Source organism: Embiotoca jacksoni, unplaced genomic scaffold (assembly GCF_022577435.1).
Source record: "Embiotoca jacksoni isolate LCO1_2020_lvr unplaced genomic scaffold, fEmbJac1.0.p SCAF_60, whole genome shotgun sequence".
Lineage (NCBI taxonomy): Eukaryota > Metazoa > Chordata > Actinopteri > Embiotocidae > Embiotoca > Embiotoca jacksoni.
In genome coordinates, this window is record NW_027185415.1 from 275,997 (window position 1) to 294,232 (window position 18,236).

Genomic DNA, 18,236 nt, shown 5'->3' on the forward strand with positions numbered 1-18,236 from the left:
AATGAGAGAACGGCTCTTTAATGCTGAGATACTATTTCACTCTACAAAAACAATACTTGTCAGATGGAGTTACTGAATAAAATGTAAAAGTATTGTTTTTGTTTCCTTCTCATTCTTTATTTCACATTTCCTCTTTACTTTGGTAACTCACCACGTCTCGAATTTCAGGGGTCTTTACTTCCCGCCTGTGTCATCACCTACTTTTTACTTTCAGCACAGACTGTAACTGCCCTTACAGAGTATGTACTGTAGTATGCACGACACAATAAAACAATAGTACTACAATACTACTTCATTATAAAACTGCACCTTGAACTTTGACCTCCCTGTTTATTCATCATGATGCTACATTTGAAGTAAATGAAACAGGATGTGATTTTGAACCAGTAAGGTTATGTTTCCTTTTAATGCCTTTTCTTCTTTTTCATTTGGTAAATTGCAGCTGGATGTGTCGTGTCTTCGGCTGCCCGGAGGACGGTGGGTCAGAACCACCAGAGCAGCACGGCGGCCACATCCTGCAAAATAAGACGGATGTCATCGGACATCCTGGTATTTGAGGCACAGTGACATTTCTCCTTGTATGTATTCGGACATACGTTGTTCTCAATCGTTGTGCGTACTAAATGGTCGTGAGGGTATCGGAGCGCTGGTTGTGTGCTCCTGTGTTCGATTATCTCCACACCCTCATGTGTATTTAGTCTGCTGCTTCCTGCTTCCTGCTTCCTGCTTCTTTTTTCCTGCTTCCTGCTCCAGTTGCTTGTTGCACTCTGCTGCTCCTACCAGACATCCAGCCTGCTGATCCCAGCTGTTGCTTCTCTTGGGAGTTTTTGATCTCTGCTTGTTCCTGGTTTTGTGTTTTTGTACCTCTGACTTTTCTTTGCTTCTGCATTTGAGATTTTGAACAAATGTTTGCTAAACTTTTACTCTGTGTAGAGTTGTACTTTTGACTTCAAACTCTACAGTCCCTTGTTACAAGTCATCCCCTTTAAAAGCATCATGTATGACATCTATGTACAAGGTTAAAGTTATCTGCCTCAGAATTCTGTATCTTTACAATAAGATCTGAGCTCCGGATGAAAAAAAAACTTAACAAACAAGATTTAATATATATAATATCACCCAAAGAACAAAGTGCTACTACATAGTAGCACTTTGTTTTTCATGACATTGTATATTATAATTTGTGTCTGTTATTGTTTTGTGTGTTTGTTTAATTGACCATTAAAACCAAAAAATGAATTGTGTCACATTGCGATAGCTGAGAGGTGATATTTAGGCCTTAAACTGTGAATTGTGAACTTCTTGTATATTCGCTTCATTATTAACACAAGACACTGAAGACACTGGATATATGTTGTGTCACTCTTTTCATTAACACTCGTTTTACTGGATATTTTTACTTTTCTGTGATGATGTGTTCAGGTACAGCAGCCACACAAAACAGATTTACATGCTCTATAATGGAAATGGTTCAAATTTGACCTACTTTTCAACAACCGCTCTGAGCAACTTCAGGGAAACCATCAATAGAAGTATTGGCAATCAAACACTATTGACTGTTCAAGAATGAGGCTTCACACAGCAGAGGAGTCCCCCCCCCCTCCTCCAGAGAGAACATTATCTGGAAGGCCTTAACCCAGGCGCGTTTCATTACGTCCAATGTCAAATTATTATCAGGCTGTGAATTGAACTCACAAACATTCAATCTCACCACTGATACCCACAAGGTCACAGGGTCTGCACAACTCCTTACATTAGCCTGTAAGTATGAGCCTAACAAAGACACAGTCAATGAAAGAACATGTCTCCCTTTGTAATTCAAGATGTTACTGAAGGAGCTCAAACTTTATTTTAAATAGGATCATTATAATAATAATAATAACCATCCAATTTATCATTATAATTTTATAACAGATGGCCGATATATGTGTTAACATGATGCCCTCCGTCTTCCTAGAAACGCTGAACCCTTGACCTGATCGTGACCTCCGTCACCCTCCCACAATGAACTCTTGACTTTACAATCCTGTTGGCGAGATAATGGCCACCTCTCTCACTCCGACCCGTGAAACACCGGCAGCAGCGGGAAGGCCGAGTCCGTTTGGATTCAGAACAAATGACGGCCACTCCGTAGTGTTTCATCTTGCTGTCTTTTCCCATCTTTTAATGTGAAAAAAATGTCCAGTTATTGTCGCAGAGAGTTTTTATTTTGAAACATCGTCTTCCACGTTTGGCTTAATTTTGTTTGTAAAACGGAGTTTTATGTATTTATTAATTTGCTGATGATGCTATTTATTTAAATTTGTTATTTCGTCCCGATAAGATATGTGTGTGTGTGTGTGTGTGTGTGTGTGTGTGTGTGTGTGTGTGTGTGTGTGTGTGTGTGTGTGTGTGTGTGTGTGTGTGTGTGTGTTTGTCTATATATATATTATATATCCAATATAATGTGCTGCAGCTCGGAGCAGATCATCTCCCGGCCCATAAACACACATCAGTGAGTCAAGAGCTCCTTCATGGAGAACAAAATGAGGACTACGGTTGAACTCTGCAGGTTCTAAACACAAAAACACATCTGTTGCTGCCTTTTATGTGTTTGTAGCCTTCCTGCTCTCTGACTGTAAACTCTTTCGATTTTGTCCTCATGGTTCGTCCCTTCGTAAATAACCAAGCTGTCGTATATTCTGTTTGTTCCCAGTACAATTATAATATGGCAATTCTTGAAATATGAATTTACTCACCTCACGGTTTATAAGCCTGACAGGAAATAACTTCATGTATAATTAATGTCAAAGAAAAGTTGAATCGCACCAAATATGTTGTGTGTGTGTGTGTGTGTGTGTGTGTGTGTGTGTGTGCGCGCGTATATAAATGTGTGTGTGTTAGTGGTTGTGTATATACAAGAAATTATATATTATATATGTATAGGCCTATATATATATATATATATATATATATGCTTTTGCCTAAACGGTCCCTAATTATTATCATTTAGCGGGTGTCATTCAGACAATCACTTAAACATGATTACAGACTGTAAAAATGAAGGAAGACCTTTTGAGTGGAATTAACATGGAGCGCGCAAAAAAACGTCCATTGTATATTTTTAACTATAATAGAGTCAAATAATAGTTATAGCCGCCTTTTCACTTAAGATATGCCTTTGATGGTAATCATAAAAATAATAGTAATTATAATTATTGTTATATTTTTTTGTAAATATTTTTCATAAGGGTTTTTTTTTGTTAATTTTTTGTAAGAGCTTTATTATTTTTTTCATGAAAAAAAGGAAGCTGAAGGATGCTTTATTTGGTCTTGTTAAAACTACAACGGAAGTCATTGAATAAGTTGCGTCTTCATAATAAACTAAATGAATCAGGCCGCCCCACGGGCCGCAGCCCCTCGGAGTTCAGGCCGCCCCACGGGCCGCCTCTCGGGCCGCAGCCCCTCGGAGTTCAGGCCGCCTCTCAGGCCGCCTCTCGGGCCGCAGCCCCTCGGTGCTCAGGCCGCCCTCGGACCGCAGCCCCTCGGAGCTCAGGCCGCCTCTCGGACCGCCTCTCGGGCCGCAGCCCCTCGGCGCTCAGGCCGCCTCTCGGACCGCAGCCCCTCGGTGCTCAGGCCGCCCCACGGGCCGCCCCTCGGGCCGCAGCCCCTCGGAGCTCAGGACGTTCCTCCAGCAGCCTCAGTCCGAGCGCGGCCACATGGCTCCGATCCAGCCGGTTTGTACAAATGGAAGTTGCCACATGGAGGAGTGAGCAGCGTGGGGAAAGGTCCCCCTTCATGGTGCAGGTCCACCGCTGTCTGATGTCACCTCACGTTATTTGTCCTCATCACTACGTGTCCGTCCTCGGCGGGGACATCACTCAGCGGACGGCCCGTCTGAAACCATCTGAAGTCATTTAAATCTGCACATATTCATATTTCACGTTTCTGTTAACAGAGATGTGAAAACCTGAAAATGTACCCTTTGTAGAGTTTGAATAGTCAGATACTGCATCACCTAAACAGCAGCTCTTTCCATTTTACATAAAACCAATTGGAAGACTCAATTTTCGCTCTTCAAACTACATAACAAAATTATAAATTATATTAAGATCATATCTAAAACAAAACAAATAAATAAGTAACCGTGACAGCAAGCCTTATTGTGCCTGATAAAATAAATAAATAGTCTTGGACACTTCTTGATTTTTTTTTTCCATTTGAGAACCTGTATGATATCATATCTGCTAAATATGTATGCTTTAATTGTGCATTCATTGTCTCCATCTTACCATTTCTTCAGATGAGGTCAGGTCACTCTGAAAGTTGCTGCCGCCACCACCTGGATGCCGAAGAGAAGAACGGTCCCTTTGTGGTCTGGAGCTCCTTCCTGTTGCAGCTCAACTTCATCCTCACAACGTCACCAACTTTTCTCCCACACAGAAAAAACAACTATAAGCAATAAATTCCCATGAATCCTACACATCAGAGGCCTTACCCAGCGGGCCGGGAGCCACAGTTTGAGCCCCTCAAAGAAAGTAGAAGCATTCAGGCCTGTTAAAAACGGACACATTTTAAGATCCCGATCCTGAAAAGGTGTAGCTTTCAGCCGAGCCCCGGCCTCGTCCCGGACACTCTCCCCTCACATCTGAGGCTGTAATAGGGCGGTCATTCCTCCCTTTGTTTTCTTCTCCTCCAGAGGATGGCAGGCTGCAGCAGCAGGGTGCCTGCAGGCTTTTAAAAAACATGCAGCAGCTGCCAAGAAAGGATTCACCTATGACGGATAGTTTTCTCTAAGTGACATAAATGGCATATGAAATGGGGCTCCACGAAGGGTGGTGTTGTCTTCTTCCTCTGACAAATTAGTCAGAGGAAGAAGAAGTCTGAATGTCTTTTTTAAAGTGTTGGTGCCCATTGTGGGGGTCCGTGAAGGAGCTACAGACCCCCTTTGTTGGTCCCCTGGCAAAAAAATGTATAGTTTAATTTAACTGTTATATTCTTTCGCAAGATGTTTGGACAAAGAATAGAAGTTTTGCCTAAATAATATTTAGAAGAAAAAAAAAAGAAGCCAGATCCTGGTGTGTTTTTGAACTTAAAAGGCCAAAGCAGCATAAAATACCTGCAAGTTCACTGCTGTGACAGAAGAATGTGCCTCGTAAACGGCTGTCTGGCTTATTATTTCTGTATATAAGAACTGTGGATGGACTGACGCTCCATAGCTGCAAAGTGCCTCCATGCACCTCTGCTGCTGATCACCTGTTGCTGCTCTCCTTTCACGGAAGCCATTCAGGGCTCAGAGACACGTCGTCCTGCCCTGAATGAGACGCTGTCTGTTTATGTCAACACGCACGGCTCATTCAAATCAATTCCCGTTTGAATCGTCGGAGCGCTGACGTTCAGCAGCTTGCACGGGGTCTCCACAGGTCACATGAAGAAAAGTAGCCTCCGGCCTAATTAGTGCATCTTTTTTTTTCCAGTCTAAAAAGCAGGAGGCGCACACAGCTCTCTGCATGGCCGCCATCTCTAATTGCGTCTAATTAAAATCCCCTAGTCATGTTTTCAAACTTGACCAGGTGTGGTTTGAATGGGAGCGTTGGTGGGCTTTAAGTCTGGTATCTGATGGTGATACAGAGTGTTGCTGCTGCTGGTGTGTGTGTGTGTGTGTGTGTGTGTGTGTGTGTGTGTGTGTGTGTGTGTGTGTGTGTGTGTGTGTCCTGGAAACACAAAGTTTTACTGATTAACTGAATGAACAAAACACTAGCAGTGACATACGCATTAAAAATAACCATTAAAAGCCAAAGTTGTGTCTTTATTTACATTTTGATCTCCGATTGTTTATTTCCTTTCTTTTCTTCCTGATCAGTCTGCAGCGACCACATTCACCCAAAATGTCAACGTCTCATGAGCTAAGAATTTACGTCCTATTTTATTACTGTTAGACCATCTGGTGGTTTATTTCAATACATATTTATGATTAGAAACTAAACTTTGTAGGTATCTGAGCCCATAAAGAAACATTTAGTTTCATTTTAATCTTAACATTTTGGAGTAAAAAGGCAAAAACACATCTTTGAGTTAATGGATTATGTAAAACCAACATTATCAGGATAGAAAAACACCAGCGAGGCCTCTCACTCAATAAATTACCTGTGTAATATTGTTCCTCATGAATCAATCCAGTGCAAACTATTTCATGAATACTGAAGATTAGCAAATCACATAAATGCTCAGAGGATATTGGAGGAATATTCTTAGAGATACCAGATGAAATATGACCAAAGATGCCGTAAAGTTGGGACTACATTTGTTGAAGCCTGCAGGCGGTGATGCAGGTAAAAGTAAAAAGAAAACATCATTTCAATGAATGTGCAACTTGTTTTATTATATCCAGCGTCTCTGTTTTCTGCAGATTGATGCCCTCCTGCTTTGTCTTCATGTGCTTCAGCAGAAACAAAATCACCCTAATGGAGGATCCTGAAATCTTCTGAATGCAGTTGACGGTCTGCATCTCGAACACTCGACGGGTTGATGCTGCTTGGTGAGATGCAGAAGGAGATAAAACCATGATGATGTTGATCAGCTGCTCGTTTTCACATCTGCCTGTGAAGAAATGCTGCGGCTGTAGTTCCCTGGTATAAAGGTTGAGGTCGCTCAGCAGCGTTCGGAGTCAGGCGCAGCCCTTTGTTCAAAGCCTGCTGCTGAACCCTCTCCCAGCATGCTTCAGGAGGAAGACTCAATCAAGACGTCAGAGTGGAAGTTTCAGCAAAAAACACAAGTCCTGTTTTATACGAGCCGACAAATAAAGTCGTTACTGTAATCTTCTTTTACACAAAATACACATTTACATTCATGTTCTGGATCAAACTGTGATTTTAACATGTTTCTGTGTCAGAAAAAAACCCTCCGCAGTCTATAATGACCTCATACAGACAGACAGACAGATAGATAGATATTAAATATATATAAATGTATATACAGTCTGTCAGGATCTCTTTGTCCAAGTCGTACTCTCAAAGGTCCATGATGGAAACCTGCAGGCCGACTGCCTGCCTCTGGTTTCTACACTTGTACTGCCCTCTAGAGACACTTATACAGTACTGCACTCTGATTTCCATCGTCCCAGTATCCTGAACATCAGCAGGCGGTTTGAGCTCTCATTAAAGTTGAGTAAAAGTCTACCACAGAACCAACATGTAACACATCATATTATTAGAATATGAAAACTCACTAGAATGAAGCTTCATTTATTTAAACTGAACTAAATAATAAGACACTTTTTAAGGATGATCTAATATTTATGTTGGTCTCGCAACAACTTTTACAGATCACTCATTAGTGTTGAAAACATGGATAAAATTGTGTGCTCATGGAAAACTTTTGGAGCTGCCACTGATGAGAAAAACTGGACTGAAATGAATATAAACTCTTTCCTTGATCTAACATGCAGTTCTGCTCAGAAGACGCACCACAGAAATCTTTATCTGCGCATCAAGATGTCAAATAAACTGCTTTCTTCTATTCTGTGAGATTAAAAAGTCAAATTTGAAGAAAGTTAGATATTACTAATAACACTGTGTTTCTCTGCCTTTAAGGCTCAGATCACACCCATCAAAGAGTTCCCCAGCCTTTTACAAATATTGGTATATTTTTTGCTTGTAAGTGTAATGAAAGGCTTTTGGTTGTGGAAGGGATTCAGAATATAATCTGTCTGATCTCTCATGATGCTCCTGTACAACTGAGACAAACATCTTAAGTTTTATAAAATACAGAACCTTTTTCCAACTAAAGAAAACAATATGAGTTTGTACATAAAAATAGGTGAAATGTACATGTGCATTTATTTTAATTTTCAAATATAATTTGTAATGGTTCACCTCAATTACATTTTATTTAAATTGTGCCAAATCATACCATGTGATTCGAGGCCACTTTACATAGTGAAGTGAAGAGCTGACCGTGTTGGACAGAGAAACAGTTCTGCTGTGTGGAATCACTGAGCAACAGAGAGGAGAAACAGGAGCTCCGACCGAAGACGAGTCCGGAGGTTTCTGCCTCCAGCGCTCGGATGAGCGACCAGATGAGTCCTGAGCAACAACAGCCAATAAACACCGAGCCGGTCGGTCGGTGAACACGGATCAGAAACACCCAGCTCTGACATACCTGCAGACAGAGGATATTACTTGTGTTTAATTTATGTTATTTCATTTATTCATTCATTTTTTTTTTTTTTTATGGAATTTGTTATGCATTTGTTTTAGTTCTGCTGTGTGGTATTACACTGCAATGTTCTGTACTATCTGTATTTTGGATGTATTTCTGTAAATTAAATGAAAAATAGAAAATATACTACACCAATTTAGAATTGCACCTAATAGAGAACGAAAAACCAAAAGGAAAAAAGGGCTAAAATTGTGGCAGCAGATGGCAGAATATCCTGATATTTGATTTCTAATAATGTAACTTATCATGACATCATGATGACATCGTCAGTACTTGCAGATGATGACCCTGTATTTATGAATAAGCAGTAACAACAGCTTTGATTTAGAATTAGATTCATTTACAAATCTATTTTCTCCAAACATTACAACGGAAATTTCAATTTCATAAAAACTCAAGCTCACAATCAAACAATCACCAAAACTGCACTGAGCCCAATCAAATAAGTGATCTGCTATCAATGAGCATGCAGCAGCGTGTCCATGTGCAGGCTGTGTTGGATGTTCACCAGTTAACAATTGAAAAAGTATGAAATATTGTAAATGAAGCTTTGGCTGCAGTTTAATTGTTATAAATAAATATTAATCACACGAATGATCAAAACAACACAAACTCACTTCACCTTGCGATCAGTGATTTGATGGTTTAGAGATGTCTGTCTGACCTTTGACCCGTCTTTACGCTGAGCACTAAAAAAAAACTAGTTCAGACTTTTAACAGGAAAGTTTGGTCTTCACTGTGGATAAGTAGAAAAGTTTCACTGGGAATATGTTTATGTTTGGTGGAGATAAAAATAATGAACATTACGTTTCTCTCATCGATCCACCACAAAGTGTGTTTCTGTTGGATTACAGACCGGCAGCAGAGGAAGGCCTGACACTGACTGACCACTAGATGGGGTAAGATGCTGATCATTGAGGTAGAAATGACCAAATGACGTCACTACATGCCAACATCAAACTCCTCCTCCAAACTACAAACCCCAGCTGTTGTTTTGTTGTTGTTTTGTTGTTGTTGTGTAGTTTCTACTGACCTACTGTCAGTGGTGAAAGAAGCACTCAGATCCCGAATTAAAGCACAAGTATAGCAATACTGCAATGTAAAAATCAGTTCAGCCTCTCAGAGTATTGTGTTAAAATCAGAAACCATTCTTCTGCTCGGAGCTCATTTTTATCAGGTGGTTTTATTTATCAAAGAAAAACTTGAGACTTGAAACTTGCTTCTGAGATGACATCACAGCTCAGAAGATGAAACTGACACCAAACATTTAATGAAGCTTTCACAGTCACCAGATTTAACCTCAACTCAAACCTCTGACAGACCTCGCAGCAGTTGTTTAATATGTTTATTATTATTAGTGTTTATTGTTAGATAATAATGTTATTGTTAATTATATTAATCATCAAAAACAGCAGCTAAGGGAATAAAGAAAGCTGCTGTGATAAACCTGAAGCTGTTCTGGAGACTCGAAGTAGAAGACGATCTGATCTTCCTGTCGCACTTCCTGTCAAAGTACTTATTTCTATTTACCAATCAACTATAACTGACAAATATATGTAATTAAAAGTATCATATCTACTTTTGAAATGTTGTAAAGCAGCATAAAAATGGAAATAGTTCAAACAACACTGAAGTACAGTATTTGAGGAAATGTATCTTTAGGGTTTTCTGATTTAGGAATATAAACATAAAAACGTAATAGTGAAGGTTTGTGAAGGTTTTATCCCTCGTGTTGTCCTCGGGTCAAAATGACCCGCAGCTGTGTTCAACCAAGTTCTATTTTATTTTCATATTTTTGGGGATCATTGGTGACAAGGAGGCTGTTTCTTTAAAGAATGATGACCAATGATCCCACAAAATATAAAAATATAGAAATAAAATAGAACTTGTTTGAACACAGCTGCGGGTCATTTTGACCCGAGGACAACACGAGGGTTAAAACTAAATTAAACACATATTTCCTCACAATAAACCTCCAGATGAGGTAATAAAACTGAACCCACAACCTCTGACATTGTGCTTTCAAGTTTCATCTTTCCATCCAACATTTCTGTGAAATCACTGAAGCACAAACTTAACACTCGATGACGCTGGAGCTCACCGCGTGGCTGGATCAGGTCCGGCTGCTTCAACTAACCTGGGAGACCACCGGGAAAAGGAAATTGTGTCAGTTATAATTTATTTCTATCAATTTCAATATTTTCAATTTAGCATCACATTACCACATAGATAATCTCAGGGTGCTTTACACAGTAAAGTCGAGACCTTACGACATTGTAGAGAGAAATCTAACAATTCAACAATTACCACGAGTATGTTGTGATTTTATATCAACAAAACTGAACATTCAATAGATAAAGAACTTTCAGCCCTAAAGTTGTCCTGTGATAAAATTCCCTGTCCAGAATATTTTTTGAGTCGAATTAACTGACACACAAAAACTGGAAGCAATTTCATAAAACACACTTCAAAGCAAATGAGCTAAAATAAAATAAAACAACTTTTAAAACTGGACGTTCACACAGAGCCCCAAAAAAAACCAGGGACCGGATGGAGGACTGGGTATACAGGGTTTGATATTGTACTTAAGTCATGACAAATTTTGATAATTTGTGATTCATCAAATTCCTGTGCATAGAGCCGGATGATATGGAGTTTACCAGGAAGTCACCTGAGAGCATGTGTGCAGACTCAGATCAGGACTGAACTACTGCGCTTGAAATGGGCAAAGGGTGCGAGCCCCATACGTCACAGCTGGGGTCCAGAGCCATGGACTGGAACCGGTTCTGATGTTGAAGTGAAAAAAAGTTCAAGTTAAACTGCGTATGTAAAACCATTTGCAGGACCGGGGGCTGAAACTGTCAATCAAAATATCCAAGCTGAAGAAAGAAGTGTAAAATATCCATCAGGCCATGAGTATATAGTCCAGAGAGCTGGTCGGGGATGGACTGGGATGTAAAAGCCATTGAGGTTGTTAGTGGAACATCTATTGGATCATTTATATCACATTTATCTTATTTCAGTAGTCTGCCTTTGTGGGCTAAAACCATTCTGAAAATATTTCATCCTGGTTTTTGAAGACCTAAAAAAAAAAAATCATTTTATCTACACTAAAAAACTGATTCAGATTCAGATCATTTATTTATCCCAGAAAGGCAACTCAGTTTTACGATCTACCGAGACCATCTGAAACTGACCGACAAGCAGCACCCAGCAGAGTCAGACAGACGGGTCAGGACACGGCAGGAGACCCGGCGAAGAATCAAAAATAAATAAATAAAATAAATAAGTAGATAAATAAATAAAGCATTCTGAGATACATCATTACATGACTACATTCAATGAATGTAAAGGTGTAGTTCGAGGACAAGTTTAAGGCAATCCTTCATAAAGACTGCTGTCGACGTTCGAAAGAATTCAAAGTATTTGCCAGATCAGCGTCTTCCACTCCACTGATAAGACGTTTGGCCTGTAAATGGGTTGATGGAGGTCTTAGATTTGACTGGTCAGCAGGCTGCTCCACGTTCACCACCGCTATACTGCATTTCTATTTCATTCCTACTTCAGTTTGGCCTCAGCTATTTCATTCTTCACTTCCCTGGAGACAAACTTTTTTCTTGAGAGGATCACCTGCATAGAAGATCCTTTTCTTTTTTTTATTAATAATTGATTTCAGCCCTTTAGTTACCCAAGGTTCGTTATTTGGGTAGACAACAACCTTTTTAGTAGGGATGTTAAACTGGCTTGTGAAGAGGTGTAACATCATATGTTTCTCTTCCCCATAAGAACTGCTGTGTAGGAGGCGGTTTTTGGGGATGCATCGAACTCGTAACTTTCTTTTCTACGTCAAAGTGAACAAAGAGCACTTATCGGATACTTCTGACATCCACCAACCCGGCCGGTGGGATTGTGGATGGTCCGTTGGTGTAGGCTCCGCCCACTGAAGCGCTGAGTAGCTCTCCATCAGCTGCGCTGCACTTGGAAGCACAAGTGCAATTCTACCTCATTATTGACACCAAACTTTCACTGCACAGGCGCATCTTCACCAACGAAGCCCTCACTGAGCCGTTCCACCCATCTCAAACATGAAACTAGAGCTCCAGCTTTTCTTATGATCATCTTTACTTCCAACCAGGTAGGCCATGAAATGAGGCTTCTTTGTGTGTGGACGGAGACGGAGTCTGAACCATTGTGTTCATGGCATCCGTTGGTGAAATATTGTGCAACTCTGAGATGTGTCGGCTGCAGGTGGTTTTGGATCCCTCGGTTGCGGAGTGTGTCGGTATCACACAGGATTCTTATGGACACGCTGCACGGAAGAACAGATCTCTGCAGTCAGTGGGAACCGAACCAGCTGCAGGTACGACGTGCTGCCTTCTGCTTCAGGACCTCCTCTTCAACGCTGCTGCAGATGATGGAGCCACAGAACAAGACAACAGTGGGACGTCTCAACATGCTGGAGCAGCCGGAATAAATACGACGGGTCCAGGTGAGACAAAATGTCCTCTGATTAACAGCAGCAGATGAACACATTCAGGGTGTGTCATTAGTGTCCACGATCAGGATTCAGATGCAGTCCAACGTTTCTTTATCCATCAGTCCTTTGCGACTTTCACATCTTTCCCTGATTTTAGAGTTTGTTTCTCACTAAATCAGTCAGCGGTCAGAATGGACTGACCACGGCAGCGTAGGTCCACAGCAGCACAACAGAGGGATGACTCAGGGTCATCTGAGCCGGCCCGAACTACAAGGTTTATGAAAGAGAAAAGTTGCACGTGTCAAAACAGCTGTTCCTGTTATGTACTGTATGTGGAGAAGGATTCTGAATGCTAGTCTTGATTTCACTGAGATCCAATCATCAGCAGCACATCAGGGACAAACATGATCTCTGTGGCTAAATACTATCTGTACTCTTCCTGCAGCATTGCAGCCGGGAAACAAATGCATTGAGTATATATATATATATAATATACTCAATAATAAATCAGTCCACTTTATATATATATATATATATATATATAAAACACTTGTGAAAACCATCGTCTGTGAACACAGTTCATCGCTGCGTCCACAAATGATGTTAAAACTCTCCAAAGAAGAAACCAGATAGAAACATGATCCAGAAACACCGCCGCCTTCTCTGGACCGAGATCATTGAAGATGGACTGAGGTGAAGTAGACAACTGTCCTGAGGTCTGATGGATCACAATCTGAGATTCTGTTTGGAAATCATGGACGCTGCATCCTCCAGGATAAAGAGGAGAGGGACCATCCAGCTTGTTATCAGCTCAGTTCTAAAGCCAGCATCTGTGATGGTACAGGGATGCATTAGTGCACATGGCATGGGTAGCTTGAACATCTGGAAGGAAGCATTAATGCTGAATGATATATTCAGGTTTTGGAGCAACATATGCTGCCATCCAGACAACGTCTCTTTCAGGGAAGGTCTTGTTTATTTCAGCAGAACAACCTCCAACCACATTCTGCACGTATTCCAACAGCATGGTTCTCTAGTTGAAGAGTCCGCTGATAAACTGGCCTCCTGCAGTCCAGACCTGTCAATCATTGAAAACATCTGGAGCATCAGGACATGAACAATACAATAAAGGAGACCCTGAACTGTTGAGCAGCTGAAATCCTCTATCAGGCAAGAATGGGACCACATTTCACTTTCTAAACTCCATAAAAAGTGTCAGGTAAACAAGTCATCGTTGACATAAAATATATTTGATAAATAAATATTATTTAAAGTGATATGCTCTCGTCTGTAGTAAATAGTGATCAGTGGTGCTAATATCCAGCAGGACAAGCATGCAGTCCGTATCTATATATAGTCTATATATATATAGTCTATATATAGATACACATGTATTTATACTCATGCCTACTGTTACTTGTTAGTTTTTGTTGATGAATCCCTTGTATGTGAAAACTTGGCAGTAAATCTGACTATGAAGCTCATTTCCTGCCGAAAGCTCTCAAACAAACAAAACATGTTCTACAGCTCAAACGGTTCACTTACAAACAATGTGGTTTGTAGATAAAAACAAAACAAACAAAAAAAACACTAATTTGCAAAACAAATGCATTCGTTTATTAATGGCGTTTTTCCAAGTGAACCGTTTGATTTGTGGAACATGTTTTGTTTGTTTGACAGCTTTCAGCAGGACATTGGCTGCATCCTGACTGTGTGAGCGCTCTGCAGCACAGCATCCCTACCGGCGGTCCCGAGCAGAGCCGGCAGGCTGCACAGACCGGGCAGCAGCAGCATTCCTGGCCCGGACAGCAGAGTTGGATGGGAGGGGCGGACCGAGCAGCGGCAATAACAGCAAGAGTCTGGGCTTTAACATCCTCTCTGCCTCCGACCGCACTGACCTTCGGATCCCAAACCTTCTCCACGTGTTTCCCAGCGTTTTGTCCGCTGACCGGGGAGCCGCGGAGCGCCGTGAAGCTGCGGGTGTTGCAGGTCGGAGCTAGCGGCGCGGCGCGGAGCGGAGCTCGTTTCCGTGGATGCTGGTTGTTGCGTGGCCCGGTGCTCCCAGTCAACCAGGAAGATTGCTTGGTGTAGCTGTGTGAGAGAGACGGCTCGGGAGGAGGTGCAACTGCGGGACATGATGACTGAGAAAGACACGGCGGCGGACAAGCTCATATCAGGTGAGTGGGCTGATTGATCATCGGTACGTGTGTAGTTCTCAGGAGTGGTCACCTCTGATTGCTATTAAATGCGCGCGCACGCACACACTTCGTGGACGGCTTCACGTGCACGCTAGTGCATTTTGGGGGGATTTTGCGGTGGAAGTGAAGGCTGTGCACGCAGCGTGTTACGGTGATGAGTGTACAAAGTCTTTACGACACCATTGCTGCAGTGCAGGGAGGCTGCACGAGCTCTCCGAGGGGGGGCTGCACGAGCTCTCCGAGGGGGGGCTGCACGAGCTCTCCAAGGGCAGCCGCAGCGGGCAGGACGCCGCCTCCCCTCCCGGCCTGCTCGACGCCGCCTCCCCTCCCGGCCTGCTCGACGCACGGACAGACGGACGAATTAAAAGTTCATCTCTGCCTTTTGTTTGGAGAAGCTGGGTCGGTGTGGCAGAGCTTTCTCAGCCGGACGGGGAGCAGAGGCAGCTCGGTCATCCATAACGGTGCAGCCTGGTCACATGGTCCGTCCCACCGGAGTTGTGACTCAATGCAGCAAAAGAGTCTGCAGCATGTCCTCAGGTAACGCAGTGATCATCACCCGCCCAGACAGACAGACAGACAGACAGACAGGAGCCCGAGCTGAGGTCCAGACCAACGACAGTTTTAATAGTCCAGTGCTTTCTATTTCTTCATCTTTACCTCCTCCATGAGATGAGTGAGTCCTCATCACTCTTCTACCAGGACATCCTGTACTGTGATGAGAGTGGGAGGAAGTTAATTTGAAATTCTCTCATTTTATTCTGGCCCACCGTCTCAGGGCTCCAACATACAGTAATGTGGAACCATTTTACAAACTCTTTTGGGAAGTCTCATACGTACAGTTTGGCTTTTAATGCACCGAGCATCATTTATTCAGTTTGAACTCTGTAGTTTCTGTATAATCAGAGATGAGGGCAGGGTGCGCCACTACTACAGGGCAGGAAGTTTAAATGCTGCCTGGTGACTCACTGTAATCACACCTAGTTTGTATGACGTCATACGTTCTCTCGAGCAGACTTTGAAAGATGCAAAAATGAAATGCAGGTTGGTTGGTTTGAAGAGCTGCTGGGAACCCTCCCGGGGCTCTGCAGGGCTCCAGCGTTATATAATCCAACCGACATCATGGCTGCAGCCTGATCACTCCTGCACAGATCACAGATAAATCACACGTTGGGAAACTTCAACTCATGGAACCAAAAATAGTTGCTTGTGTTAATAAAAGACCATCTTCTAACTTCTGGATCAGTAAAGTCCTACTAGAAAAAAGCAGTTGTACATGGTGCAAGTTAAGAAATGATTATGCTGCAGTGTGCCCGAGAGGTTGCCGTGGACAACCGTACAGTCTTTAGATAAATGTTGGAAAGAAGCACTTTAACTAACGTGTGATTTGCTCCTACAGCTCGGTTCTGTTTGTTCTTCAACATCCAGTTTGAACTAGAAACCCGGTCGGTTCCCTGAAGGAAACAGGTTGGGGATAAATACGGTGTCCTCCGTTCTAAAGGTGTGACTTTTAGAAGTGAAATCACTTCTGTGACATTTTGTCTCCAACGGTGACGATATGAGGGCAGGACAGAATTTGACGCTTTAAGAGACAGACACACCGAGGGGACGTTTAAAGAGACGGACACACCGACTTCCCTGTAGTCCTCCTTCTACCCTGTAGTCCTCCTTCTTCTACTCTGTAGTCCTCCTTCTTCCCTGTAGTCCTTCTTCTACCCTGTAGTCCTCCTGTAGTCCTCCTTCTTCTACTCTGTAGTCCTCCTTCTACCCTGTAGTCCTCCTGTAGTCCTCCTTCTTCTACTCTGTAGTCCTCCTTCTACCCTGTAGTCCTCCTGTAGTCCTCCTTCTTCTTCCCTGTAGTCCTCCTTCTTCTACCCTGTAGTCCTCCTTCTTCCCTGTAGTCCTTCTTCTACCCTGTAGTCCTCCTGTAGTCCTCCTTCTTCTACTCTGTAGTCCTCCTTCTTCTACCCTGTAGTCCTCCTTCTACCCTGTAGTCCTCCTTCTTCTTCCCTGTAGTTCTCCTTCTTCTTCCCTGTAGTCCTCCTTCTACCCTGTAGTCCTCCTTCTTCTTCCCTGTAGTCCTCCTTCTTCTACTCTGTAGTCCTCCTTCTTCCCTGAAGTCCTTCTTCTACCCTGTAGTCCTCCTGTAGTCCTCCTTCTTCTACTCTGTAGTCCTCCTTCTTCCCTGAAGTCCTTCTTCTACCCTGTAGTCCTCCTGTAGTCCTCCTTCTTCTACCCTGTAGTCCTCCTTCTACCCTGTAGTCCTCCTTCTTCTTCCCTGTAGTTCTCCTTCTTCTTCCCTGTAGTCCTCCTTCTACCCTGTAGTCCTCCTTCTTCTTCCCTGTAGTCCTCCTTCTTCTTCGCTGTAGTCTTCCTCCTTCTACCCTGTAGTCCTCCTTCTTCTTCGCTTTAGTCCTCCTTCTTCTACCCTGTAGTCCTCCTCCTTCTTCCCTGTAGTCCTCCTTCTTCTTCCCTGTAGTCCTCCTTCTTCCCTGTAGTCCTCCTTCTTCTTCCCTGTAGTTCTCCTTCTTCTTCCCTGTAGTCCTCCTCCTTCTTCCCTGTAGTCCTCCTTCTTCTTCCCTGTAGTCCTCCTCCTTCTACCCTGTAGTCCTCCTCCTTCTACCCTGTAGTCCTCCTCCTTCTTCCCTGTAGTCCTCCTTCTTCCCTGTAGTCCTCCTTCTTCTTCCCTGTAGTCCTCCTTCTTCCCTGTAGTCCTCCTCCTTCTACCCTGTAGTCCTCCTTCTTCTACCCTGTAGTCCTCCTTCTTCCCTGTAGTCCTCCTTCTTCCCTGTAGTCCTCCTGTAGTCCTCCTTCTTCTACCCTGTAGTCCTCCTGTAGTCCTCCTTCTTCTACCCTGTAGTCCTCCTGTAGTCCTCCTTCTTCTACCCTGTAGTCCTCCTGTAGTCCTCCTCCTTCTACCCTGTAGTTCTCCTTCTTCTTCCCTGTAGTCCTCCTCCTTCTACCCTGTAGTCCTCCTTCTTCTTCGCTGTAGTCCTCCTTCTTCTTCCCTGTAGTCCTCCTACTTCTTCCCTGTAGTCCTCCTTCTTCTTCCCTGTAGTTCTCCTTCTTCTTCCCTGTAGTCCTCCTTCTTCCCTGTAGTCCTCCTTCTTCTTCCCTGTAGTTCTCCTTCTTCTTCCCTGTAGTCCTCCTTCTTCTTCCCTGTAGTCCTCCTTCTACCCTGTAGTCCTCCTTCTTCCCTGTAGTCCTCCTTCTACCCTGTAGTCCTCCTTCTTCCCTGTAGTTCTCCTTCTTCTTCCCTGTAGTCCTCCTTCTTCTACCCTGTAGTCCTCCTTCTTCTTCCCTGTAGTCCTCCTTCTTCTACCCTGTAGTCCTCCTTCTTCTTCCCTGTAATCCTCCTTCTTCCC

At 42.9% G+C, this 18,236-nt stretch overlaps 1 protein-coding gene and 1 long non-coding RNA gene across 5 annotated transcripts in view; one reads left to right on the forward strand and one right to left on the reverse strand.

Annotated features, from left to right (window-relative positions):
• Positions 1-6,371: 6,371 nt before the first annotated feature.
• On the reverse strand, positions 6,372-14,504 carry LOC138213502 (uncharacterized). 2 transcript variants are annotated; one of them, XR_011179529.1, is made up of 4 exons: positions 14,419-14,501; positions 10,871-10,985; positions 10,301-10,336; positions 6,372-8,139 (listed from the first exon to the last, which is right to left on the reverse strand). It is a non-coding gene; the product is annotated as an uncharacterized lncRNA (long non-coding RNA). The 2 variants fall into 2 exon arrangements; XR_011179528.1 differs by lacking the exon at positions 10,871-10,985 and having other exon boundaries at positions 14,419-14,504.
• The window catches only part of hspa12a (heat shock protein 12A), a 62,797-nt gene continuing 59,034 nt past the window's right edge, over positions 14,474-18,236 (forward strand). For 2 of the 3 annotated variants that reach the window (XM_069174656.1, XM_069174655.1), the window contains exon 1: positions 14,474-14,853. In XM_069174656.1, the coding sequence (XP_069030757.1) occupies positions 14,811-14,853 (43 nt within the window). In that variant the 5' untranslated portion in view covers positions 14,474-14,810. The remainder of the gene's footprint in view (positions 14,854-18,236) is intronic. The other variant, XM_069174654.1, reaches the window with a different exon arrangement.